The following is a 26,174-nucleotide window of genomic DNA, read 5'->3' as shown; positions in this document are numbered from 1 at the left end:
TCTCACTCAGCCCTTGCCATGGGAAGACATCGTATCATGTAGCTCCAATGCTCTGAACTGATGTTATTTATTACCAGAACTGGAACATCCATGTGCACATGGGCATGTGGTATCTGATTCTCAGCAACACAAATGAGACGAAAATTCATACTGGAAGGAATCCCAGAAAGTTCATGGTCTGACTTTCTGCTCAAAGGGCCAGCTCAGGGTGTTACCCAGCTTGGTCTTGAAAGCCTCAGTGCATACAGGGAGATTGCACAACAACTAGGGAGAAGAGGATGCTAAGATGGTTTTATTTTCCTCTGGTTCATAGACAAGTTCACCAAATATCAGCATTCCTCTTTCCAAATAGAAGGAATATACCAATTTTCTCACAGTTTCTTTTAATATTCCTTTCTACATGGACTTCAAGTCTCCTGTATTTGGATGAATTTAAACAACTGGGGAATGGTAGGTTCATAGGTGTAAGAATTTCGGGTCAGCAGCAGCGCACAACTTTCACCAACAGTCATGCAGCTGCGAAAACCCCATAGCCAAGGAGTACAAGAGCTACCTGGCAATCTAAAGAAGGAATCAAAGAAACACAACAGCACAAGGAGCACGAAGATAACCTCTTGTGCTGTGACCCAGTGCTACACTCGTGTTGAACACATCTATGGCAAGCTGAAACAAAAGATAGCTTAGGATACAACTTCAATCATCATGGCTGGGCTTCGCGAACGAAGATTTGGGAAAGGTCTCTACCCACGTTTGTCACAAGCGCGCTGGTGGCTAAAAAGGCCAATACGAGACAGGCACGTCTGGTTGCAAAAGGCACAGCTGAAAGACTCCTTAGGTGGTAAATTCTGCAAGGCGTGATTCTTTCTGCATTGCCTTTTCTCCTCAAGGGTGTTCCTGCCTGCTTTCTCAAAGGCATCAGCAGTGTTATAGATAGTGTATCCCCAGACCTCCTGACTGGAGGCCAGAGTAGACCAGTTATGTTGATCAATATGGCCAACGCTGAGATGTTGTTTCAGAGAGTCCTTGTATCTCCTCTTCGGGGCTCCTCTCTTGCAGCAGCAGGTGGCAAGTTCACCATAAGGGATACAACTTACAGCCCTGCCAACAGCACCAGCCCCAGTCTGCAGAGCAAGGTTACAGCATCTAAACTCCTGTGCCACACAGACAGGCCAGCCCGGCCAGAAGCCAGCACGATGGTAAGCTAAGTGCATGCAATAGTTTTACTCTAGCTACAGGAAGGATAAGTCATTTGTCTTGAGGTAAGCCATGCGTGAACATGCTGCATGGTAACTGCTGCAAGGAGACTGGTTGTGTGCATGTTCTCACTCTGACAAATGCCAGGTCATTCTGGGTCACTGTTCCCAGGCAGAGAGTGCACTTCATTTCTGGCATGTGGCCTTCAGAAGTGTCGCTCCAGGAAATCAATTAGAATTGAAACAAGACTATTTTTAAGACTAGTTCCTCAAATATATACACATGCATGCTGACTAATCAAAGTCCTGTAGAATGCTAAACACTTTTCAAAGCCAGAATTCAAAAGCACAACCAAACTATTCTAGAGATGGTATTACAACAAGCCTGCCCCACCAGCTAAGGTTTGAACTTCAGAGCACAGCCCTCAACCAAGCCACTTCATTACGGTGTCTTGGAAAGCAAAATAGCCTGGACCTTAGTAAGCCAAGGCAGCAGTCAAGCTATGACTTTTTCAGCAGGGCTTATTTGCAATGCAAATAGAAGAAGACAGGGAAGAAAGGCCTAGAAGCCCTTGGTTTTGAACACATTCATTCATACAGTACCCCATGAAAGGCGGGGAGGAAAGGACAAGTTTTATTTTTCAAGAAAGCTGCACATGCTTCTTTCACTGCTGCTTCCTATTATATAGGATTATTGCATATTCTCAGCAATCTGTTATAATCTTGAGGTACTTTTTACGTAAAAGTCTCAAAGGTAGAAAGCCAGAAAATTCCAGTAACCCTAATAAAATTATCTGAAGACCTTTCTGCCCATTAGCTGGGAACAAAGTTGAAAATGTCAGTAACCTGTGCATAGCTGCTCAGTTGCATCAATGCAGAACTCAAGACCCCTACCTATTCCCAGCCTCCCTGCTACCTGCAATAAACCAACCCTAACAATGTTACTCTAATTATTTTCCAATTAAGAACTCTATCTAGTTAGACTTGTAATTACAGCTAAAGCTGATTGCTAAAACTAGGACAGCATTTTGATGGAGTGGCTGTGAAGCCAAAAGGCAGCAAGCACTCCCCTGACATGCAACCTTAGTCACCTAGCCTTGATCAATGCCACGTAGGCTCTGCATCACACTTATGCATAGCAGAAATCAGCAGTCTTAATCCAAAGACAGTCATTTTTCAGACCATATCCAGACTTGTTGCCTATCAGCTAGCCGCTCTTAAGCTTCACGGCATGTCTTTAAACCTTAGCTTTAACCTGTAATATACTGGTCTCCAAACTTCTTTGATCATATACCCTATAAAGAAAAAAAATATTGAGCATGCACACCCAACAGGCTACACATATAGTTATATACACACATTGATTATATTTATGTGTTTATTTTTTAAACAATACCTGCTAGGTAACATGCTACTGACAATCACACGTCATCACTGAAAAGGCCTGCAAATTCAGAACACCTGACCTTTCGCAAAAGCAAAAAGGTATAATTCGCCTTGAAGTTTGACAACTATTTAAACCATTTTCCATGAAACAACCACCGAGCTTTGGTGTGGTACAAAAGATTTTCATGGTCACTCCCCATCTCATTACGAATTATTGTAAAAATTCTATTTAAAAGTCTTGTGTTTACAAAGTTAACCCCACTGATGATTTCCTATAGCATTTCGTGCACTTCTGGGTCCCACTGTGCTGTCAAGTAGTTCTCAGTGTATTTCAGTATTGGATCAGACTCTGGCAAACTCCTTTAGCTGAGACATGTTAGAAACATTTGTACTTCCATGCAACTGTATACCAAGGGTCTCACACTGTGCAATTTCTTCTAATACCTGTTTTTTCATGTCTTTGGCAATGTCTTCTGTGAGTCTTTCAAAGGAATGCATTTTAGTTTGCTGCCATATTGCTTTTTGTGTATTATTTCAACTGTTTTTCCACAGCAGGAAGAACAAGTGTTTTCCCCAATGGTATGTTGGTTTTCATATTCTGCTTTCGCATAAGAAACCTCAAAAGAAGCTTCTAAAAATTTAAGTTTAATGAATTTTTTAGAAGTACTGAATTGAGTACAATTGGACTTCAAACATCATTGATTGCATCCAATTAGACTGTCATTGTTTTTACCTGATCGAAGAGCTCATAATAAGAGTAGTGTAGGCTCTGCCATCTTCTTACTGTTCACTTGTGCTCCTATTACTAGTATTACCTGAAATCCACAGTTGCTTTGAGGGAATTTTTAAGTGACTTGTCTATTTCATAAGGGTTAGTTTAATTAAAACTAAACAATATAATACATAAATCCACTTAACTAGGCACAGGTGAACTGCAATACACTGAAAGTGAACAAACAAGTGAGGATGCCCTTGTGAGCCCCTCTGCACTGTGGAACACCCTCCTCTTTTGCAAGATATTTTCATAGGACCCACATGACATGGGAACCTCTGATGTACAAACTGTGAGAGGGTGCCACTGGCAATACAATATATTAATAAAGCTTAATTTCAATGTGTTGGGGGTTTTTTTTGGTGTTGTTGGTGGTGTTTTGTTTAAGAAAAAATAACAGATACAGTATTTTTCTCCTGCACCTCAGTGGATCATCATGCTCACTCACTGGGTCACACACACTCCACTTTGGGGATCACTACTATAAAATATTAATTGTTCTGGCACAAGAGGCCACCTCTGTTCCATGACATGAAGATACATCTACTAGAGCAATGCTCTAAGGCACAGCAAACACAGCAATCTCTTACAGTCCCACATCTAAAGACTTGGTCAACACCATCCAAATCTATAAACTTTCAGGGTATGTTGCAAAAATTACACTTTTTTCCCTGGTCTAAATACAACAGGAAGAAGCAGAAGAGGAAAAATGAAAAGTAGAAGAGGCACAAGGGAGTCAGATGGTGCTGATGACCAAGTATTGGAATTCATTCAGCTTGAGCTTATCTGCATCACAGTCAGGTAGCATCACCAGTAAGAAAGTTCTCTTCCAGTTGCAGTCACTGAGTCAGAGTATCCCTCAAATCCTGCGTTCCGTTTTGGGTCCCTGTGTTCACTTTAGTGGTGAACTCAGAAGTGCTGGGTTAATGATTGGACTCTATGATCTTAGAGGTCTTTTCCAACCTAAATGATTCTATGATTATATGTGTATTTAGGGAGCAGGAGGGAGAAAAGAGAAGGGTAATTCTTATTTTACTATGCTGATTCATATCAAGCACTCAGGCCAACTCTACTTACAAGTTATTAGAACTGACAGAGCTTGTGAAGACTAACAGGCTTGTTGCCCTGTCTCTTTAAAAGATGGTCAGAGACATCTGAAGCTTACTCCAGGGCAAACCAGCACATGGAACTTTCCCACAGCCACTGGACACACACCATGCTACACAACACAGCGCCAGCATGACACTGGCATCATAGCCATCTAAAAGCTACCTCTGGCTTAGGCCATCTGAGAGTACATTTGTATTTGTTTTCTGTTAGTAAAAGTAAGAGTATAGCATGTTGCCTCATATAACCTTATAAACACTGTGCATTCCTTGTACCATTTCCTCAGAAAAGCATGTGCAAATAGTCTTGTACCTCCTGGTGCCACTAATCCCCCAGTTTCAGAGAACTAAACTGTAGTGCAGAAGGTGGAGAAGGTTTTATGCATTGTGTGCAACCAGCACCTGTAACTCTGCGGAGAATAACAAAATTTTACCATCACAGAAACCAAATCACATTAACAAAAGTAATCAGATGTTATTTCCTTTTTCCACTTTCCAAATTTCAGTAATCTGCATTTAGTGGCCTGCAACTAACTCTCCTCAGAAGTCTAAAGTCACACCCATGCTGCATTTGTGCATAGCTGATTGTGCTAAACAAACCACTTCCAAAAAAGTGAAATATCTGATCCAACAGCAGAGAAGAGCTCAGGGAGTGTAATAGGAAAGTCTAAGAGCACCAAGAACATCAGGGCTAGGCTTGGCAACTCTTTCACATACAAGCTGGAAAGCAGTGGCACCAAGGTATACAATTCACCAAATGCAACACTTTCAAGGTCATCACTGTCACAACTGAAGAGCAACTCCAGACTCTTACCTTCCTGTTCTGAAACCCCAAATAAGATATGCTGATACTAGGCCCTTTTATCAAGACATCAATATCTACAAAGTGGGGATTTTGCCTATCAGACAGCTACTCTGATGCCAACATGAATTAACAGCATGCTTCCTGTCTCACTGTCAGAACTGTGAAAACTAGCACTTTGAAGTGCATACCAGGTATAGAACAAAGCCTCTCTCTCTCTGATGTGGATTAACATTTAAAAGATGCAACTTTTGCAAAGCAAAACTGAAAACAAGTTTTGCCAACAAAATGTCCTACCCTGAGTTACTCACATTTTAATGTCCTATTGAATCACACATCCTTTTGGCTGGGACTCAATTTTTCTAATGGCCAGGAAAGAAAATTGATTTTATTTTTTAGGCTCTGTTTAAAGGAAACCATCTCCCCATAGATCTTCAGTGTTCAGAGAGCTGATTCTTAACCCTTTGTTGTCTGTTGTGCCCTGCCCTTGCTCGACCCTTTAAAAAAAAAACAAAGCACAAACAAAAAAAAAAACCAAAATAATTTTTTTCTTCCGCTGTGTCCCACTAAGTTCTACTCAGTCACAGCAGCAGCTGAAATTACTGACGGAAGTAACCTCACCAAGTAGTTGTCAGTAGAGGAAACAGCAGTTAATGTAACATCTCAAAAGCAGTATAGAGCTTAACACAGTTGCATACTGGCAAGTGCTGATCACCCTCATGAAGCCCACTATCACTGAAGAGCTATATATTCGTATGAAAAAAGTGAAATCAAAGTTTTAGATAACTTTTCCTTCAGCTATCACCCAATCCTATGTTTTTCTCATCTTAACTTCATGCCCCATATAATTCTGGCTCTTCACAATCAACAAGCTTTCCTAAAGACTATGAAGAACACTGGTGTTGTCTTTAGGAAAGTGTTAGCTGCCCTTCTCAACACTGCAATGAATTCAAGCACCTGAGCCAGCACTGGTGCACAGGTTCCAGACAGTAGGGACTTGGGACTCCTGGGAACTCCTTGGGACTCCCAGACTTGGGACTCCTGGGAAGTCAGAACATGTTAAGATAACAACCCTTGTGGTTTAAACAAGATTATCAGGTTAGAGAAGATTTAGACTTTCAAGTAAAAGCCTAAAGTATACATGCCATAATGTCAAGAGTGCCTAAACAACATCATACTTGACACTGAAACTAATGGGGAGAGACAGGGAGAGAATTGAAGGTCTCGGGATTTTTTCCCCTGCACCTTACAACCTACTGCCCATTTCTGCTGCAAGGGTACATTATAGCACGCTGCCCTCAGGTCAGTCAGTAATAGCAATGCAGGCAGGATGAAAACTCAGCTTCTAAGGAGGGTGGGGGTGGTGCATCAGTTGTACTGGAAGGAGGGAAGGAAGTTCTGGGTTCCCTCTTTTTTTACCACTAGCAGATATGAGTATTTTCCTTGTAGTTACGTGGCTCCTAAACTATAATACAAAAATGAACCATCTTTATCTTGACTTGTGCAATTACAACCTGCTTTGACTTTTGTACTTTTCCCCATTTGTGCCCAGAGAGAACATAAAGCAAATTACTTACTTGAACATGTAAAAAATGTCATCAACCTTCCATTAATCCATTTTCTACACTTGTCTCAGTTGACAAGACAAGGTATGTTTTTACACAGTAAGATACACACACACACCATCTCTAGCTAGGTATTACAATAAAGCTTTTCTTAAAGAAGTTCAAGAACTCTTAAAAATGAGCCTGCAGTAAAGATTCCAAGTACAAAAAGTATGTATAACCACTGGGAGGGGATTTTTTGGCATACAGAAAGCAGAACAGTATTCCAAACACTTGTCTGGAAAAAGGAGAAGACATCTTGAAAACTGTTATGCCATCTGAAACAAGAAGCAGGCTCAGAAAGAGCACGTACAACCCGTTAACAGGCTAAGAGGTTTATAATACGTGGCCTGAATTAAAAATGCTTCCTGCATTAAAGGAAGTTAAAAGTGTAAATTCACTTTCAAAAGAAGATTATGAAATAAATCATGACCCTGCAAAACTACACAATGTTTCTAAACTCAGTTTATCTGCACTTGAAATTGTTCAAACTGCTGGCACTCAGAATCATTGCACAGTCTGTACTCCAGAACACTCCACAGTTTATTACCATCTCACTTATCAAAAACTAAGTAGACAAAAGTCTCATCCCAGAGAAGCTAACTGGAAACTCTAATTAAAAGTAAGGCTGCTTAAGTTAAGCTGATAACACACAATAACTTATTAACATTATTTGAATGGAATATATCCTTGCACTATGGGATTGGTAGCATTTAGTAAAAAAACTGAACTGGAAAAGTTAGTGGCTTAGGATCTGAAATAAAGACTATTTCAGTACTTCATCAAACTCTTAAAATAGAGGTGTTCTCTTCCAGATAGGAAAAAAATAAAACAAGGAAAAAAAAAACAACCTACCTTTCTCCCTTTCAGTTTTTTCCACTAATTTAGTTCAATGAGCCAACAAAGCTTTGGCTAAATAAAACCAAATAGGAAAGCTTTTTTTTTTCACATTTTAATCTACAAATTAAAAAAATGCACACATGACAAGAAATCTATCAGCTTTAATGCTCATCAGAAACACTAAGTTAATAAAATTCATTTGTTAAACTGAAAAGACTCTTAATCAAATTCTTTAGTGAGGAGGGAAAAGTAGATTTATCAGAACACAGCTTTGCAATAACTGTACATTTTATTCTAATTTCCAATCAAATGCAGCTAAATAAAAATCTCACCTAGGAAATTCATCATCATGTAGAAAACCATATTAGAAAAATAAATGACACACAAGCACATGTCAAAATTAAAGACTCCAACGAAGTCTATGAACAAGTGTGTGATACATCCTCTGACTAGCCAGAATGAACAACTTTAATACCAAACTTATATTTACTGAATACAAACCTACTGCTTTTAACAGTAGTGCAAGCCAACAAAATGAGAAACTAATTAAGCAGCGCAATCACAAAGGAAGTTTAAAACAGATTATTCAAATTTTGAGGCTTCAGTTGATCAATTTAAAACCACGATTAAAACTACGCAAGTAGTTTTCAAACCATCTGACTAAAATGTCAGGTTTTCTGTTTTATTGTCTCTGTGTGATATCACCATTTTCCTTCCAGAACACCACCTTAACCTCCAAACAACTACTTCCAGTACTACAAACCCAAGACAAAGATTTCATATGAGGAGAAAGCAGAGCAATATACCTCCAAGCATACCAACCTCATTGTCACTGAAGTTTTAAAAGATACAATCACAAAAGAAACAGGAACACATGTAAGCTCAGCAATTTGTCCTAAAAATGAACAAACACAAAATAATCCATAACAAGCTGAACTGAACTCAGAACCCTGGAACCATGTTCCAGTCTGTTTATTATTCTCAAGCTCAGGAAAAACCTTCACGTGGTCGATTGAGGGTTTTGCATTCAGCAATACCACTCACAGCTCTTAGGAGAGCTCTCAGACAAGTAACTCAATCCAGCACAGTTTGTTGTCTCATGATCTTATGGCTTTTTGTCACACCACAGATCTTAAACCCCTTAAAATGACAAAAATGGGTCCAAGAACAAAATATATATAACTCCAAGCCACTGCACTAACGCAGTCTCATTTCCTCATACATATGACTTGTGGTTGGGGTTGTTATAATAAAACACAGACTATGATAAAGGCTTCATTCTCTTCCATATGCATTTTTCTAAGATCTAAAACAACCAAGCTCACACTGCAGCCTTTTGATACAAAGGATGTCTTTTCTAAAGTTAAAAAAAACCAAACCAAAACAACAAAAAAAACCCAACAAACACCAAACAAAAACAAATCACCAAAAACTTTTAGAAACAAATTTACAATTAGTACACAGCCTCTTCTCACAGTCATTAGAGAGAAGACTGTATTGTACAATACCATGCACTTCATCCACATCAGATGCCATTTGAAGAGGTGATAAATCACCCCAGAACAGCCAGCTTCTGGCTGTACAGAGAGTTCAGACTGAAGTTGCACAAATTAACCCACCCCAATCTGCAAATGGTCAATAATACAAAAATTACTGCAGGATGAACTGGGAGAAAAGGAGAAAAATAGAGAAAAATAGATAGTGAGACATTTAAAACTTTAACTCACTAGAAACCCATTTGCAAACTAACTACCATTTGCAATCCCACATCATTGCTGTACAGATTTAGATAGCTTCCTATTTCCAGGCTACCCCACTCCAGGTAGAGGAAGTCCACTGCCTGGCCTGGTAGCTGGTCTGGCAGACACCGGGAGCTCCTCAGCGCAGAGCTGACTCACGGCGCAGCAGCTCTGATGCCACACATCCATGACCATAAGGCAAAGTCCCTCTCAGTCATTACAAACATAAGACCCACACATCACGTGAACCCTGCCTGAGCCTCCATCACTCAGGTTGGCAACACCTGACTCAGTTAACGCAGGTCTCGTCACGCTCTCAGGCAGCACAGAAAACATTGCAACATCAGAGAAACCTCTTTCTTGGAACTTAGGTATGCTGAGGCCCTGGCTAGAGCTGTACCGTCCTTCGCAAGGGTTAGGTAGTGACCTACCCTACTACCAGGAAGATTTACTCACTGGGAACAGAGAGAGATCTCTGTAGAGTTTCTGCAGCAAGCAGGGACAGAGGGAAACCAGTGGGCTCTGACAGTTCCACATATTGTTCTGAAGTCTTTTTTGCCTGCTTGTTTCAAATGGACAACACCAGGTAACAAAGTTACAACATGTCCCAAGTGAATTAGAAGCAAAGTTTGCTTACTCAATAGTGTTTTATGCAACACAGAGAGCTGCTTGCATCAGAGATTACTTGCAGTACTGTGAACTGAGCAGAGGTTTTGAGGAGGGATTAACTTCATGGAGGATGGGGAAGAAGGAGACAAGTACGAACCAACCACCTATTAACTAACCATAGATGGTAAAATTAGTCATAGTGAAAAATCAAACTGTTGTCAGAGCTCCACTCACAATGCTTACAGAACTTCTCACAATACGGGGATTTAGAAACAGAACAGGAAGCAGCAGTCAGCTGAAAAACTGGAAGAGCCTTGCCGTCTGCCATTTCTCCTGTGCCTTTCCCCACATTTATAAAGAATTTTAATATTTACTTCTTGATACTCACTTTGAGTGGAAGTCTACTGAGCAAGGCAAGCGAGAAACTTTTTCCCTGTTCAACACCTGCAGTTCAATCATGAGGGTGCAAATTCATATTGCTTCTTACCATAATATGAACTTACTATATACTCTGGACCTTCACAGGAAGACTCCAGAGATTTAGCTCAATGTCCAGCCTTCAGTGCTGTGGAGATTAAAAGGTGCTCTAAAGAAGAAAACTCGTTTTTGCTGGTTCACATTTCACTTCTACCACTGACTTCATCTACGCAGCTTCTCCCAGTGTATCTCACATCTTTCTTGTTACATTTTTGTTTGTTTCCAACATTAAGAGTGCCAGCATTAAAAAAAATAAGCCTTTGATTTGACTTTTCTTTCTTCTGTGACCTTTCCAGCCTAATCCCCGGTGCTTGAGAACCTACACTGCCATTCTGTATACAGGCACAACACAGCAGTTTTAACTACACAAAACCAAGATAGTTTCAAGTTACTGCTATGAGGTGATACAAAGTTCTAGTGTTCAACTAATGCTGGTGAACAGGGATATTCTATTAAACCAACTGCTTTCTCCCATTTCTGAAAACGTGAATAAGAAATTAAGCAGGAAACCTAACTTCTGCCCTGAAACAGACAGGACTATAACTTTTCTGGATTTTTGCCTACAGGACTCCTGCAAAAATTTTACTACCAATGACATTCAAGAGCATCTTTAAAGAAGATTTAAAGCAGGTTTCATCTTTAAAGAAGGTTTCAGATTGCGTAAGTAACCAATAGTTCAACCAAAGTCAATAACATGGTATGGATCAACATAATTTCTGCAGAGATACCAAATTAAAAAGAAATAAAAAAAATCTGTAGCATAAAGTATATATGAATTTTAAATAATTCAACACCATATTGTTACTTGCTCTGCAGAGGTAGCCCAGAAATACGTTCTAAAATAAAAATTTAAATCTACACTGCTACTGCCATGGCTACCTGTACAAAATTCTAACATAAGGGATTATTTCTTTAAGACTGGGAAGTCGAGCAAACGGCATGAGGGAACAGTGATCCTAGCTGTGAGTGTCCTCTCCAGACTCAGCTGGACAAGCTCCACTCTGCTGCACTTTTCTCTGTCAGAAGCTTTGGTAGAATACTGAGTGACTTACTATACCCTTGATATTCTGGCTAATCTGAAAATAATCACATTGGAGAAAGAATAAAGACTGTGGAACAGTGACAGCACAGAGGTTGCTCTGCAATGGCAGAGCCTCCACATAGTTTACAGGAGCAATGCAATATTTACATTCCATGCTAAACGACATGGGGAAAAAACAAAAAAAAGTGCAGCCTGATGCTCTTGATGCAAACACCTCCACATCTTCATATGCAAGTTAGGCAGTCATTACAATACAAGAGGTCTTACATGAACGGTGTTATTCCATCAGTTTCCACACACCCCTTATCATTACACTCACATCTCACCAAGGGTCTTATCCAGTTCCCAGCGAGGACAGCGCATGTCCTGGAGTGCACCAGCAGCTGCTCTCAAATAAACTGCTAAGAATGCACTGGCAGTTACTCGCTCCTCTGAGCCATGCAAGTGTGAGCATGAGTTACAGGTAAATTAGTCCTGCTCCACAAAAGCTCATTAATGAAGCAGATTCAATCAGTACCATGGAAAACAAAAATCAAAGCAAGCAAAGCAGCACAAGCAGGGTTTCAAAAAAGCAGAATGACACTGAGATCACGAAACACTCAGATTATTATCAGTAATACTAGCAGCCCAATCAAACAGTATTTTGGGTTGATTTGGTTTCACTATTTTACATACCAGTTGAAGGTATCTGATCATCAGAGTTCTCATTCACCTAATTAGCTGGTGGACATGCTGAAAAGAGTAGAAAGCAGTAGATAGGTAGCAGTACTTGAGCAACATTTACAAAGGAACTGAAAGCAAATGAAGGAGAAGATTACTGATCTTTTTCTCCCCCCAAGTCAAAAACTGACTAGGGTCCTCCTCTCCCCAACTCAAAAAGGAAATGCAATTTCACTACCCATAGAGGTAGTTTTATTTAGAATTTCTAAAACAGTGCAATGTCTGTAGAGTTATAAGGGGACGGAGAGACTCCTGTTTGTACATAAGGTCTAATACTGTGTGACATGCATTGCAAAAATATACTACCTACTTCGAAAGCACATATTCTGTTAGTCCAAAGTTTAAAACTTGGAGGCATTGTCCTTGCTTAATTCACATAAATCACTGAAATTTACAAGTAAATGAACTTTTTGTAAGATAAAGTCCAGGCCCCAATTCTGCCAAATGCTTGATTTATATTTTCCCAAAATGGACACACAGCTAAAGCATGTTGCTGACTAACAGCCAAGAGTTATCACAAAATTTCCAATTTCAAGCTTTCCTTTACAAACCAGCCAAGTTTAAAAACCATGGACTAAAATTCCACAATGCCTTTAAGTTTAAACTACACAGACCATATCCAGTAGGATTTTCCATAGCATACATCTTTGCCCTAACTCTGCTCCAATCAAATCACTTGGAGAAATATCTTCAACTTCACCCTAAAACCAGCGTGTTTCAAGTACACATACATGGTCCTTTACCTTTAATAACAAAGGCTTCAGTTATCAAACGCAGCACGTACAGAGGTTCATCTTTGGTTGAGAGGTCATCAATTCCTGCTCTTGCATACATGCTGATGGCATCTCTGTAGCATCCCTCCACATAATGAAGCTTTCCTAGGATCAGCATAGCTTCAGTCATATACTTAGGCTGAAACAGAGCAGGGAGAGAGTGTTTATGTGATAAAATAGCAGACAGCAAAAATGAGGTACTCCAGAACAAATTAAGCACATTCAGAATGCTTTCCTCTCACAACTGCTAGCTCCACACGCCAGAGTAGGAAGGATTTAAGTGTCTAGAGATCTTAGGGCTGTGCTCATGATAGCAGCAGGTAACAAAGGTCAGGCAACCACTTTGGAGCTTCATTTACAAACACACAGTTCCAAGCCACGTCTTTGGTTTCAGCTGACCTGATCTGTGGTTAGTGAATTGATGGACATCACATAAAAGGCTGGCATTGTCAGAACTACCTGCACACACACAAAAAAAACCTCCTGCTTTTAAACTAAGCAGAAAGCATGACTTTTTAGGCAAGTGCTCCCCTCTCCTCTGTTTATTTAATTAGACAGTGAGAAAGCTCCTCAGTTTTCTTAAGCTGTCAAAGAATTTTCATGCAGCAGCAGAAAAAACAGAAGGCACATCCACTATTTCTAAGAGTTGTTTCCTTGAAGGACTGAAAACACATCTAACAAAAACCCCAGTAAAATACATCTATTCAGACCCTTTGGAAAGCATGAAAAGGTTCCTAAGCCTTCCTACCCCTTTTTTAATACATGTAATCAACACAGGGTCAATGCTGCATGAGTGGCTAAGTCACAGTTAACAAAGAAACAGTAATGGCAATTCATGCAGCCAAACTAAATATGGAGACCTGGAAGAATTCAGTAGTTCTGGTTGTTAATGGGGTTAAACTAGAAAGAGGGTTGGACAGACTCCCCTTCCTTACTAGCTCCATTTTACTTCTAAATAGGTTGACTTTCAAGAAGATAAGAAAAAAGAACTCCTCCAGAAAAGTGACTGCACACTTTCTCCTTGGAAATTAACATGTTAAAAATATAATATACATTTCCAGGCTAACTAGCCTGGCAATTTTGAACCAAAAGTAATACAAGTCTAGAACAGACCTGTAATTCATTTACTTCTAAACCCAGTTATGAAACTGTGTCCAAGGACACCAAAACAGCAGCAGACATTGAGACACAGTATTAAAACACTCCTGAAGCTCTGCAATTGAGTTGACAAGCAGCCATCAACCACGAACCCAGGCCACAAAATAAAACAAAAGCATAACTTCTCTGGTAGAGATTGAAAGTAGTACAAGGCTGTAATCCGGGACTCACAACACAACCCTAAATTCCTGACAGCAACCTGCAGCACATTCTTCTCTGATCTGGAGCTGAATAGGTATACACAGCTCCCTCAGATCAGGAGTAGCAGTAGGTCATGTTATGTGGCCACACCCCACATCCCAGAGAAATCCTAAATATTTATCCTTGTTCTTTCTAATGAAAAAAAAAAAAAAAGAACAGAATATGTACTATTTGTTTGCATATGAAAAATCAAGTCTCACAACAGAAGATACTGCCAAGGGGAATTAGCAGTCCCTCAGTAATGCCTACAGTACAGCACTGTACATACAGGGACATGAAGAGGCAACAATTACACCCTGTATCAGACTAATAATCATATGAAAGAAACATCCAGTTGGCAGGAATTATGATAACAGAGCCCACTTACTCTTAGTTTTCCTCTGCTTAAGATATTGGTCAGATACTGTTTAGCTTCACTCAGTTTTGGTTCGTTCTTCTCTGTCAGTGGAATGGAGTCCTTCAGTTTGGCAAAGTTTTCCTTCAAACATTCTTCCAGCAGAACCTCTGCTAGCAGCATACTCCCGTGGTCCTCTGAAAGCACACACCAAACAACAAGAAACATTGCTTAGTGCTGTAGATGATAAACAGAATTACAAAAAAAACAACGCACCTTTGAGACACATAAAGGGCAACTCAAACGAGAGAAGAAGGAAGAAATGGCAGACACAAAAAAAAAGTTCCATTAACTTCTATCTATTGGAAACAGTACGTTGCCTAAGAAAAAATGAAACTTCACTTCCTTATAACTTGAAGATTTTTCCCTAAAGAATCCTTTAATTTTGGCAGCACCATTCATTCCTGCATTGGCACTAATACAACAGTTCAGCACAAAACTCACTTTCAAAAGTGTAAGACCGATCTTCGCAAACACATCAGTGCATGCTTTAGATCTACAAATGTACAAACATGAAATGAACGCTTTGGACGATACGGAAGCTATGAATTTCAATGCAAAACAGTAATGAATTTACCTGAAAGTTCACAGAAAAAAGACAATTTAGATACTAAAGACACACAAGGCTTGATCCTCTGCCACAACTAATGTGCTACATTCTTTGTACACTAAAATCCATTCCTGTTCACAGTTCTACAGAAGAGAAACTCAAACACAAGCAGCAGCACTGGATACAGCGTGAAGCATCATGCAAAGTGGTAATCGTGCTGAAAAGAAAAAAGTTTCATCTGTCAGAGTACTTGGATTTCTTGCATGACGGGCCCAGTTACCTTATTCATAAAAGCAGTACCTCAATCAGTGGGCTACTTGGTCAAGCAGGGTAACAAAATCTTTGTATATCAAAGAGCCAAGCCCTACATTTCATATATACTCCACGTTTCAAAGTCTGGAATTCTAGAATATGGGAAACATGACGGTGTACCTATTTTCATATTTTCAGGCCATGGGACAATTTATCCCCACTTTCCACCTATACACTACATACAGCATTAATAATCAACTCTGTGTGTGGGAGTGGTGGTGGTTTAGGTTTTTTTGTTGTTGTGGCCCAACTGTTCAGCTGCATATCAAATTATAAAGATAGCTCTTCCTGCTCATTTGCAGGTCTGCAACTAACTTGCATAAACAACGTACAGGTACATAAAACGGGAAGCATAAATGTTCAAGTATATTCCCCCCTAAACTTGCATGCAATAATTTCTACACACTAAAGACCTTTCAGGTAGTCTTTAATATCTTAAAACAAACTTAAGGACATAGGTAAGACTACATACAATTAAGAAATAAATACACACAATCTCACAATGCAAACACTACTATTAAAAAAATCTAATCCAGGCAGACAATGGTTTCTAGAAGCACAGAACTGTACCCAGTCCCTTGCTGAAAGAAAAGTTCTGCAGCAATAACAAAGCATTACTCTTTCATAACCAGCAAGTTATGATGACATAGCAGCAAATTAACAAATTATGTTTTTACAGCAATCATACTGTTGTTATGCCTCTTAATTACAAGGGAAGAAATTACTATGAACTCTTCAACTATTAATGCCCCCAAAATGCAGTGAGATCTCTGCACCTGTGAAGCGCTGCTGAAACATGACTGAAGTTCAAAGGTTGGCCCTGTGGTTCTCAGCACAGGGTTCGACCTGCATCATGTACACACTTGGAAAGCCTCACAAATAAACATGTATTAAGCTACCAACATCTCCCCCACCATGCTTCCCACCTTGAAGTTTAAGGAACCCCTGGCAAGCTTCAATTAACTCTAGGGCCACATACCAGGAACGCTCCTCTACAGAAGGGCTTTATTCATAGATGTAGCTCCTGTGACTTCAGGGGTAGAACCCTTTGTATCAGTGCCACGGGTAGGACCAGGTCCTCTTTGCAACTTACTCGCTGACCACAAACACAGATGTTTATATTTCCAAGTTAGGCTGCCTCACTTATTGCAAGCGATTTCATTTTACAAAAGAAACAAAGTAGTGTGTTGTAACGGGGGGGGGGGGGGGGGGGGGGGTGGGGTGTAAGAATACATTTGCTGTTTATGAAACCTGTTTTATAATGTGAAAGGGTACTTGGACGAGCCCAAGCCTTTTAAATAAAGCAGGGCCCTTCAGAAATGGAGGGAGGTAACACGAGGGCATCCAAGGTTGGGCAGGGGGCAAGAAAGAACAAGCACGACACGTATGGAGAAGCTGCAGACGGACATTTCCAAACGGGGCAGGTTTTGGAGGGTGGCCCGGCCGGGCTGGTTGCATCAAGGGCCGGCTCGGAGCGGGGCAGCCACCACCTGCGGCCGGTGCTGACCGCGGCGGGGGCGGCATCTCGAGCGCTCGACAGCCGCTCCTCGCTGCCCGAAGGGCTCGGCAGCGCTGACACGAAGAGGAAGCGCGGTGTGATCTTCCCGAGCGCCGCTTCCTGAGCTTCCACCGCCTCTCCCGGGCATCGTCCTTTCTCTCCCGCTGCGGAGCCGGGGCGCTGACACGGGACACCGGGCGACACCCCGCACCTCAGCGCTCCCCAGCCCGCTCCCGCAACCCCGGGAGCTGCGGGGCAGCCGCAGCTCCCGCCCACGTCAACCCGCCGGGCCGGCGCTGCCGAGCCCGGGCGGCGGCACAGAGCGACCAGCCGGCCCCGCCGCCGCCCCGCGCCCGGGCGGGTCGGTACCGGCGGCCGCCCCGCTCGCCCCCCGCCGCCGCTTACCCGCGTCCTGCGCGTCCCTCGCCGCCTTCGCCTTGCGCGGGGGCCGCGCTGGCGGCGGCGGCAGCAGCTGCTGTGCGAGGAGCCGGAGCCGCCCCCAGAGCCCCTCCGCTCGGCACCGCTCGATCTCCGCCTCCAGCTTCACGTGCGAGTGCGAGCCCTTGGCCGCCATCTTAGCGCCGGCACGGACCCGCCCCGCCCCGGCCCGCGGGGTGTCCCCGGCGGCAGCACCCGGGAGGCGCCGGCGGGGCCGCGGATCCGCCAGGTGCCGGGAGCGGATGGGACGATGCCCCGCCCGAGGACTGCGGCCAGGGAAGGCGCCTCTAACAGGGCCGCCACTCCCTGACGCCTCTCGCCTGACGCCCGGTGCTCGAAGCCGCGTCCAGCCGGGCGGGCGCTGTCCGGGCGTTGCGGAGGTGGCCCCGCGCTCCCTGCAACGCGCGAGAAGGGCCGGGGGGTGCCGCTCCCCCACTGCGGCCCTCGGGAGTCACCTAAACCCCGGGGCTCCCTGCCGGCTGCGCCCCACGGCCACCGCCCCCTCCTGCAACTTCGGCACAGAACCCCCGGCTGGTGCGGGAACGAGCCGAAAGCCCGCCCGGTTGCCCGGGCCCGGGGTTTGCTCGGGGATTGTGACCTCGGGAGGCCAAAGCGGCGGCTGTGTAGGCGTCAAGTATGGGAACAGCGAGACCTGGGGCGTTCGGTGCGAGGCGAAGCGCAGAGCACACGCAGTTTGTAAACCACAGAGGGCACCCGAGACAGGGCGCAGGGGTTTCCCAAAGGAGCAGCGGGGTGAGGAGCCCGCAGTCCTTTGTGGACGGGGCTGTTGAGGGGTTGGGGGGGAAGTGCCTGGAGCAGGAGTGGCCGACGACAGCCCTAGGAGAAGGACACACTGCCCCACTGTCCCACTCCCTCTCGGCTGTGCCTAGGTGGTGGGATCCCTGCAGTGTGCCCTTTGGAAGGATGTTCTCTACATGGCCAGAGCGGCCGAGGCCCTGCAGCACTCACACAGAATCACAGAATGGGTGAGGGTGGAAGGCACCATAGTGACACATCTCTTCCAGCCTCCCTGCTTGAGCAGTGTCATCCTAGAGTAGATGGCACAGGATTGCATCCAGATAGCTCCTGAACATCTCCAGTGAGGGAGACTCCACAGCCTCTGTGGACAACCTGTTCCAGAGCTCAGCCACCCACACAGAAAAGAAGTTTTTCTTCATATTGAAATAGAAAATGAAATAAAATTTAGCTATTTAGCTATGTAAGCGTGACTTTGCAAACTGTAAAACTGCTTAAAAGTTTCTGCCCAAACTGTGGGCAATTAAGATAAAATAGCTTAGAGAATAGAGAAGGCTTTTTAGCACGTAGAGAAGGATGGGGAATCTGAAACTGTTTGAAATGATAAAACTTTATGTAACTACTCTATAATGGTAAGAATGGGAGGTAAAACTAAGTGTCTATTTAGATAAGGCAGACTGCAAAAAGAGCGTGTGTATAGATAATTTTAAACTTGCTACTTTCAAACTGTATAAAAAGCTATGGTATTCCTTTGCTCAGTGGAGTGCACTGGGGAAAACACCTGCCGCTTTGCATTCCCCGGCCGTAATAAAAGTGCTTTTCAGATTGTTCAGAGGTTTCTTTGAATCAATATTCAGCTGAAACTTCCTGTGCATCAGTTTCTGCCCATTGGCTCTTGTCCTATTGCTCAGCACCACCAAGAAGAGCCTGGCTCAATCCTCCCTCCCTTTAGATAGTTATAGACATCGACGGTGTCCCCTCTCAGTCGTTTCTTCTCGAGGCTGAACAGGCCCATCTCCATCATCTTTTCCTCATAAGAGAGATGCTCCAGTCTCTTAATCCTCTTGGTTGCCCTCTGCTGGACCTGCTCCAGGAGCTCCATGTCTCTGTGCACTGAGGAGCCCAGAACTGAACACGAAACTCCAGATTCGATCTTACTAAGGCTGAGTAGAGGGGCAGGATCAACTCGCTTAACCGGCTGGCAGTGCTCTTCCTGATGCACCCCTGGATCCCACTGGCCTTCTTGTCCCCAAGGACACGCCGCCGGCTCGTTGCCCTCCGGGACCACCAGATCCTTCCCCGCGCACCCGCGGTGGGCGGGGCCCCGCCGCACCTGCGCCGCCGCGAGGGCTCCACGTGGAGCTCCGCGAGCGGTGACGTCGGCCCGCGGGGCGGGATGACGCAGCCAATGGGAGGGGCGCAGGGGCGGAGCGCGCGCCGGGTCAGGGGTAATCCGGGGATGGTGTCCCGGGAATGGTGTCCCGCCTGCGCCTGTCCCGGAGCCCGCGCCACGGCCCACACCCGCCCGACGGTGCGTAGCTTGGCGGCGGCGGGGCCTCTCTGCCCGCCCCGGCAGCCGGTACTGGAGGGCGGTGTGCTGGGGCCTGGGCTGGGGGCCGCGGGCCTGGCCCCGTCCCGCTGCGGGGTGGGCTTTCCCGGGGGATCCAGCCAGGTCGGGAGCCGGGGGTGGGAGGCTTCTGGCGGCCAGCGCTGTGCCGGGGAAACTGGGGGTCGCTTCAGCTGAGGCTGGAGCACAGAGGGGCCGAACCCCCTAGCCCGCTCCTGGGCTCCCCTGGCCCCTCTGGAGCGCTGCATCCTGTCACTTCCCCGCGAAGGGAGCACATACATGGCTGCATGACGTTTTCCAAACTGTACGTTCCTTAGGGCATGCAGTCTTAATAGAAATACTAATTAGATGCGGCCGCTTCGAGCAAAGGTAAGCGACCTTCGCTCCCATGGCTGTGGGGCAGGTCTGCCTGAGCCTGGTGTGGTTGGTTGTCTAGACGGTACATGAAAACACAACGGCACCTGTGGAGTGCACATCTGCTATGTGGGAAAAAAAAGTCATCTGAAAATTACTGCATAATATTGCATGATTCTGTGAAATAGGGACCCTCACAGAAATCCTTAGTCGGAGCTCCCTGTTTTTCTGCTTCCCAAGGGCTTGAAATGAAGTGAGTTCTTCTATTCTAAAACTCAGTGGGCTTGATTCTAAGTACTTGGTAAATCACATTTTTCATCTCGCATTAGGCTCAGGCAGACCTGCCCCATTTTTGTGGGGGGGGGGGGATGTTTTCCTTTTTGTAGGAGATCACAATGGCCCAAAGGTTGTTTAGATCACATTTGCTGTTCTGCTTTCTGGCTGCATTCTTCATCTCTGCCCTTGCTGAGGAACACATAGGAGAGAGTCAACATGCAAATATTCGCCTCGATAAGAATTTGGTACAAGATAAAGAGTATGTGTTCCATGTTCTAAAAACGTAAACTTTACTTCTTAATGATTTTCTTATCTCTGAAGTCTTGTTACGTTGGACTTAAGCCTAGGGCACCCTGTTTCCTCAGAATGTTGTATGACTAGCTAAAGCCAGATATGAGACGTGCTTGCTTGATAAATTCGTAGAGATATGAGACCTAGAAAGGTCTCTTTGGAACCTTTAACCCTACTCACACTATAAAGAATTTCTTACAGAGGTCCTGCTTACCCAGATCAGCATACTTTGGACAAAATGATATTCTTAACAGGTAGAGTTAGAGGGTTTTTTCTCATTTTCTTCTTCATACATGCAGAACAGTTCTAGCAGTAAATAAAACTCCCTAGAACTCTTCATGGTTGACTGGGAAAGGTCTTTCTCCAGCTCCTGTGCTTTGGAAGACAGCCAAAGGAGATTTTGGGCACTGCTTCCAGTGTTTTGGTAGCCTGCTAAGTAGGCCAGAAGAAACAGAAATAGCTATCTAAGGTGTTAGAGGCCACTACAGCACCTGTAACAAACAACCTCTGTGTCCCCTTCATCTTAATACCAAACTGTAGCTTTTAGTTATCCAGGGTGCTTTTAGAAGAATAGTATTCGATCAAAGACTAAATTTGATGTAAACAGAGCATGAAATATTAACTGACAGAAATGCTGTAGCTTTTGTTTGTCTTTGGGGTTGTTTTTTTTTTTTTCTTAGACACATCATGGAACACTTGGAAGGTGTCATTGAGAAACCAGAAACTGAGATGTCTCCACAAGAGTTGCAGCTCCATTACTTCAAAATGCATGACTATGATGGCAATAACTTGTTAGATGGGTTAGAGCTTGCTACTGCTATATCACATGTCCACAAGGAGGTAGGTGTAATTTTGTAAGGGCATGTGTGTTTGGAAACAGTTCTGACTCCGAAAGCAACTTACAATAGAACGGAACAGTTGCAACACATCTTCAGTGCAGTTAAGAGTTTTGCCTGAAAATGAGATATTTTTCTTTCCCCCTGATAGTTCTAGTTGCATTTATAAATGTACCAGCTTTATCACAGCTTTTCATGTCACACTGCAGTTTTCAAGAAGTTTCCATTGTAGTTTAAACTTTAGAATGAGGAAGGGCTGTAAAGTGAAAATGATTTTACAGAGGGCTTGTTTTGGTATGCATGGATGGGGAGAAAGGGAAATTATCCAAAATGGGATATGAGGGTTTATAGAAATAGCATGTGATACAATGCTGTTTTCAGTGTCAGACTGTCACTGCTGTGGATACACAGACTGTAGGAGATCTCTTGAATAACGTTAGTATTAGAAGAGCCAGTTATGGTCTGCCTCTTTCTAAACAAATTCTCATCACAGCCACGAACATTTAAAGACAAAGTAGGAAGATACAGCCATTAGGAAGACAATATGAACACATTATCTCATACTGATTTGGAAATTACAATTCAGAATAGCATAACTTCCTGCATACACCTGTGGCAAAAAAATACCGAGCCAAGAATAGAATGATGACTTGCTGTTTCTTGTGCAAAGCACCATCTTCTCATTTGTTTGTAAGGGGTGTTTTAAGAATTTTATTGGCTTTAAGCTACAATGCTAGATTTTTTTCACTACTCCATTACTGTAAGCTGTTGCTGTATTTTATAGAAACTATAGTGTCTATACTACATGAAGATCCAAATAAGAATACATCTGTTAGATGATTATCCATCATTATACATTGTGCTATTCAGCTTTTGGAACTTTTGACTAAGAATATTAACTGAAAAGAAGTGTTTTTTTCTGAAGTCCAGAAAACTTGGACTTCATAGCTTCCACCTGATAAAAGTTGCTTATGTTGATATAAATGTTTATATAAAACTTAGTGCCAAATTAGGCACCAAACATGAATGGCTTAACAAAAAATTAGTTGTCAGTAATCTGTTATATGTGCCAGTAAGTGGGAAAGACTGCTAAACTGTTCCATGTGGTTTTGTTTTTGTAGGAAGGTGGTGAGCATACCCAAGCAATGAAAGAAGAAGAGCTGATTAATCTAATAGATGATGTCTTAAGAGATGATGATAAGAACAATGACGGATACATTGACTATGCAGAATTTGCAAAATCACTGGAATAAGGTTTTGCAGGGTGTTTCTCCTTCTAACCACATAGAAATGTGAACCAGTATAATGTGATTCTTTACTGTCTCATATCAACCTCTGTGCTGTGAGAAGGAGAGGTGTACCACTTCCAGCTGAATTTATTTAGAAGTTGTATTTGTTAAGAGACTGGTTAACTTGGAGTGAGAGCCATGTTTGACTAAACACAGCTACACATTTCAGTCATGAAGCATGGAAGTGTCAACAGTACTCACGTAGGGTACAGCTGGCAAACTCCTAAGTAGCTCTATATGAATACTAAATAGAATCATTAGCATCTAAATTTCAAGTTTTCAGTCACTGGGTTATATAGTACTTATTTGCTTACATCATCTTCAATTTAAAATTATAAAATATCCAGAAAGCAAGAAATGAGTACTGCATATAGTTGTATTCCAAGGATAAATGTCCTTACCTTCCTTCTAATTTACAAGGAAATTTGCAGATAAGTACAGGTGCTTGAAACAGCAATTGTAGGGGAAAAGCATTTGAGTCTGTGTTACGTTTGAGTTCCAAATGATACCATATGAACTTAAACACAGTCTTTGAAGAAATTATGTATTTTTAAATATATGTACTTCCTAGCATACCCTTACATATAAATATATATACATGTGTTTTTCAATGTCTTGTCCTCCACAGATTTACTTTTTGTATCTTAATTTACTGATTTTTTTTTCATCAACCTTCCATGTTTTCTTAAGAAAATGAAAGTATTTTTATTATATTTATATGTTGTATCCCATCCTTCAGGGGTGTTTTGAAGGTCACACTAACAGTAAACCAGTTTAATACTAAAGCTTTTGTTCAATTTGGGTTTTACAGTATTAGCCAGCAGAATAATCTAAGTAAGCAAGTAACGCTGCCTTGTTAAGGTTTAAGTCCATATTCCTTGACATTTAAATTATGGTATTACTTTCAGCAGGTATTTCATAACTTAACAGTTTCAAGATACTTGAGTGTTTGCAAATTATCATGGCTCTAGGAACGTTTTTACTGTCTTGACTCTATTTGGTAAGTCAAGCAGTTTAGGGATATTAGAGCAGTGATGTATTGCTGTGTTATTGATGTTTGGTGACTCTGAAACATAACTGAAATCTTAAATTGCATTCAATCATTATTCATTAATAAAGAATCTAAATGTTAGCCTATTTCTGTAAAATGTATAAAGAGCTATTTTCTATACAAAATTATTCTTATACAAGAGAAACACGTTTGTAAAAGAAATTATTTCCTCTGTTTAAATGTTTATGCAATGAATCCTGAGTGTCAGATTTTTTTTTTCTTGTAGTAACTATTTGTTTTGAAATCTTTGTGGCCAAGGTTGTGCTGGTTGTACAAGCAGTAAAATTAAGTTGGGGTTGTGCACGCTGGAGATAGGTACATTTCTCACTAGGACTTCTAGCCTTGTGTATCCTAATTTGCTGATGTGTTTCTAAGCCCATCTCTGTTACTAACAGTCACCTTAACAGAAAATTCCTTCTGTTACAGCTGGGTTTTTTTAAATATCTCTTCTGAGAGTGATTAATCTGGACTGAATGTTGAATCAGAAAAAAGTTTAGTAAATGCTAGTGAGTAGGAGGGCAGAAGAGGTTAAGCTCTTCAGCTTTGAGTGCTTAAAGCAGGTTGCCTGTAGACCTGCCAACTCCTATATGTTACTGCAGTTTAACCCCAGCTGGCATCTAGGGAACGCACAGCCCCTTGCTCACTCTTCCCTGGTCAGAGAGGGGAGAGAATCAGGGTAAAAGTGAGAAAACTCATGGGTTGAGATAAAGACAGTTTCATGGATAAAGCAAAATCCATGCATGCAGGCAAATCAAAATAAGGAATAAGTCCTTCACAACTTTCCATGGGCAGTGGATGTCTGGAGAGCGGGGCTCCATCATGGTTACTTGGGAAGACAAATGCCATCACTCCCCCCCTCTTCCTTGTTCCCCATCAGCTTTATATGCTAAGCATGGCACCCTATGGTACAGAATATTCCTTTGGTCAGTTGGAGTCAGCTGTCCTGGTTGTGTCCTGTCCCAGCTTTCTGTGAACCCGCAGCCTCCTCCCTAGTAGGGTGGAAGGCAGAAAAGACCTTGACTCTGCACAAACTCTCCTCAGCAGTAATGAAAAATCCCTGTGTTATCAACACTGTCTTCAGCACAAATCCAAACCACAGATCCATACTAGCTCCTGTGAAGAAAATGAACTCTATCCCAGTCAAAATTAGCACAATGCATAAGGCTCTGAGTTTTTGGTTACTTAGGGATGATCAAGGAACTGACTTTTATACATGGCTTTTAAAAATCATGGTTTTCTTATCAAGCCTGTAAGGCACATTTATATACACATATGTTGTATTTATATGCATATTTATCAACTGCTGTTGTATGTGGAAAAAGACATGCACCATAGAAGCTTTATTTGAAATTATTGTGATAAATGCAGGTAATGTGAACATTTTCTGCCAACTATTTGAAACCTGGTTTTAAGAGTTCAGAATGATGTATAAATAGAAAAATAGTTTACTGAAACATGAGAACAAAATTAGTACCTTTGATTTCATGATGTGTGAAGAAAGATCAAAAAAAAAATTTCTGCTTTCCTAGAAAGAACAGTTCAAGAAATGTTACCCAGCATGAAACCTGCATCATCGTGTCTTTACTCAGCCTCCTAAAACAAATACACATATGTAATTAAGTGCACTTAAATGGTTTAACAGCTGACTAGGGAGCTTTCTTAGTTATTAAGTAGAAAAAGCACAAAATTGCTGAGGGTGATGATGAATCAGACCTTTTTTTTTTAAAATATAACTAAGTTTTGTGCTAATTGTAACTCATGTGAAATCCCTAAATGTGCTAATACAGGTCATATAAATACACTATTTCAATATATATATATATTCTAATATATATAAATAATAGAAAATACAGCCTTTACAACAGAAGTACTCATTAACTATAAAGCTGTTATAGCTTCCATATAGCAGTACTACCTCAATTTTACAGAGAAATATCAAAGCAGAAGGGGTGTATTTTTTACTGAAGGTCAGTCACACCCCAGCAGAAACAAGACTGGGAGAATGCTGTTGTGCATGGTCTTCACATCTTCCCAGTCTATGATCTCAAGGGATGGAGATTAGCTTTCCCCATTAGAGGAGAACACATCTGGCCTTGCACTACTGTATACTATGTGCACAGTTTAAAGTATTTTGATTATG

General features: G+C 42.3%; 2 protein-coding genes across 7 annotated transcripts in view; one reads left to right on the top strand and one right to left on the bottom strand.

The window, feature by feature from the left end:
* Positions 1-17,860, bottom strand: part of TTC7A (tetratricopeptide repeat domain 7A) — a 173,638-nt gene extending 155,778 nt beyond the window's left edge. The window contains exons 1-3 of one of the 5 annotated variants that reach the window (XM_027641742.1): positions 17,582-17,860; positions 14,790-14,953; positions 13,034-13,202 (exon numbers count right to left, since the gene is read on the bottom strand). In XM_027641742.1, the coding sequence (XP_027497543.1) occupies positions 13,034-13,202; positions 14,790-14,953; positions 17,582-17,750 (502 nt within the window). In that variant the 5' untranslated portion in view covers positions 17,751-17,860. Of the gene's footprint in view, positions 1-12,245; positions 12,303-13,033; positions 13,203-14,789; positions 14,954-16,657; positions 16,797-17,581 lie in introns of those variants that run through there. The other 4 variants (XM_027641743.1, XM_027641744.1, XM_027641747.1 and 1 more) reach the window with 4 other exon arrangements.
* Positions 17,861-19,787: 1,927 nt separating this feature from the next.
* Positions 19,788-24,229, top strand: MCFD2 (multiple coagulation factor deficiency 2). 2 transcript variants are annotated; one of them, XM_027641750.1, is made up of 4 exons: positions 19,788-19,901; positions 20,678-20,826; positions 21,539-21,698; positions 22,816-24,229. In XM_027641750.1, exons 1-4 carry the CDS (start codon positions 19,830-19,832, stop codon positions 22,945-22,947), a joined length of 513 nt encoding a protein of 170 aa, XP_027497551.1. In that variant the 5' UTR covers positions 19,788-19,829; the 3' UTR covers positions 22,948-24,229. The 2 variants fall into 2 exon arrangements, with proteins under 2 accessions (XP_027497551.1, XP_027497550.1); XM_027641749.1 differs by having other exon boundaries at positions 19,815-19,949.
* The last annotated feature ends 1,945 nt before the right edge of the window (positions 24,230-26,174 follow it).

The sequence above is a fragment of the Corapipo altera genome, unplaced genomic scaffold (assembly GCF_003945725.1).
Source record: "Corapipo altera isolate COAL_440 unplaced genomic scaffold, ASM394572v1 48b, whole genome shotgun sequence".
Taxonomy (NCBI): domain Eukaryota; kingdom Metazoa; phylum Chordata; class Aves; order Passeriformes; family Pipridae; genus Corapipo; species Corapipo altera.
The sequence above is the reverse complement of the archived record's forward strand: the minus strand, read 5'-3'. Positions and strand labels throughout refer to the sequence as shown.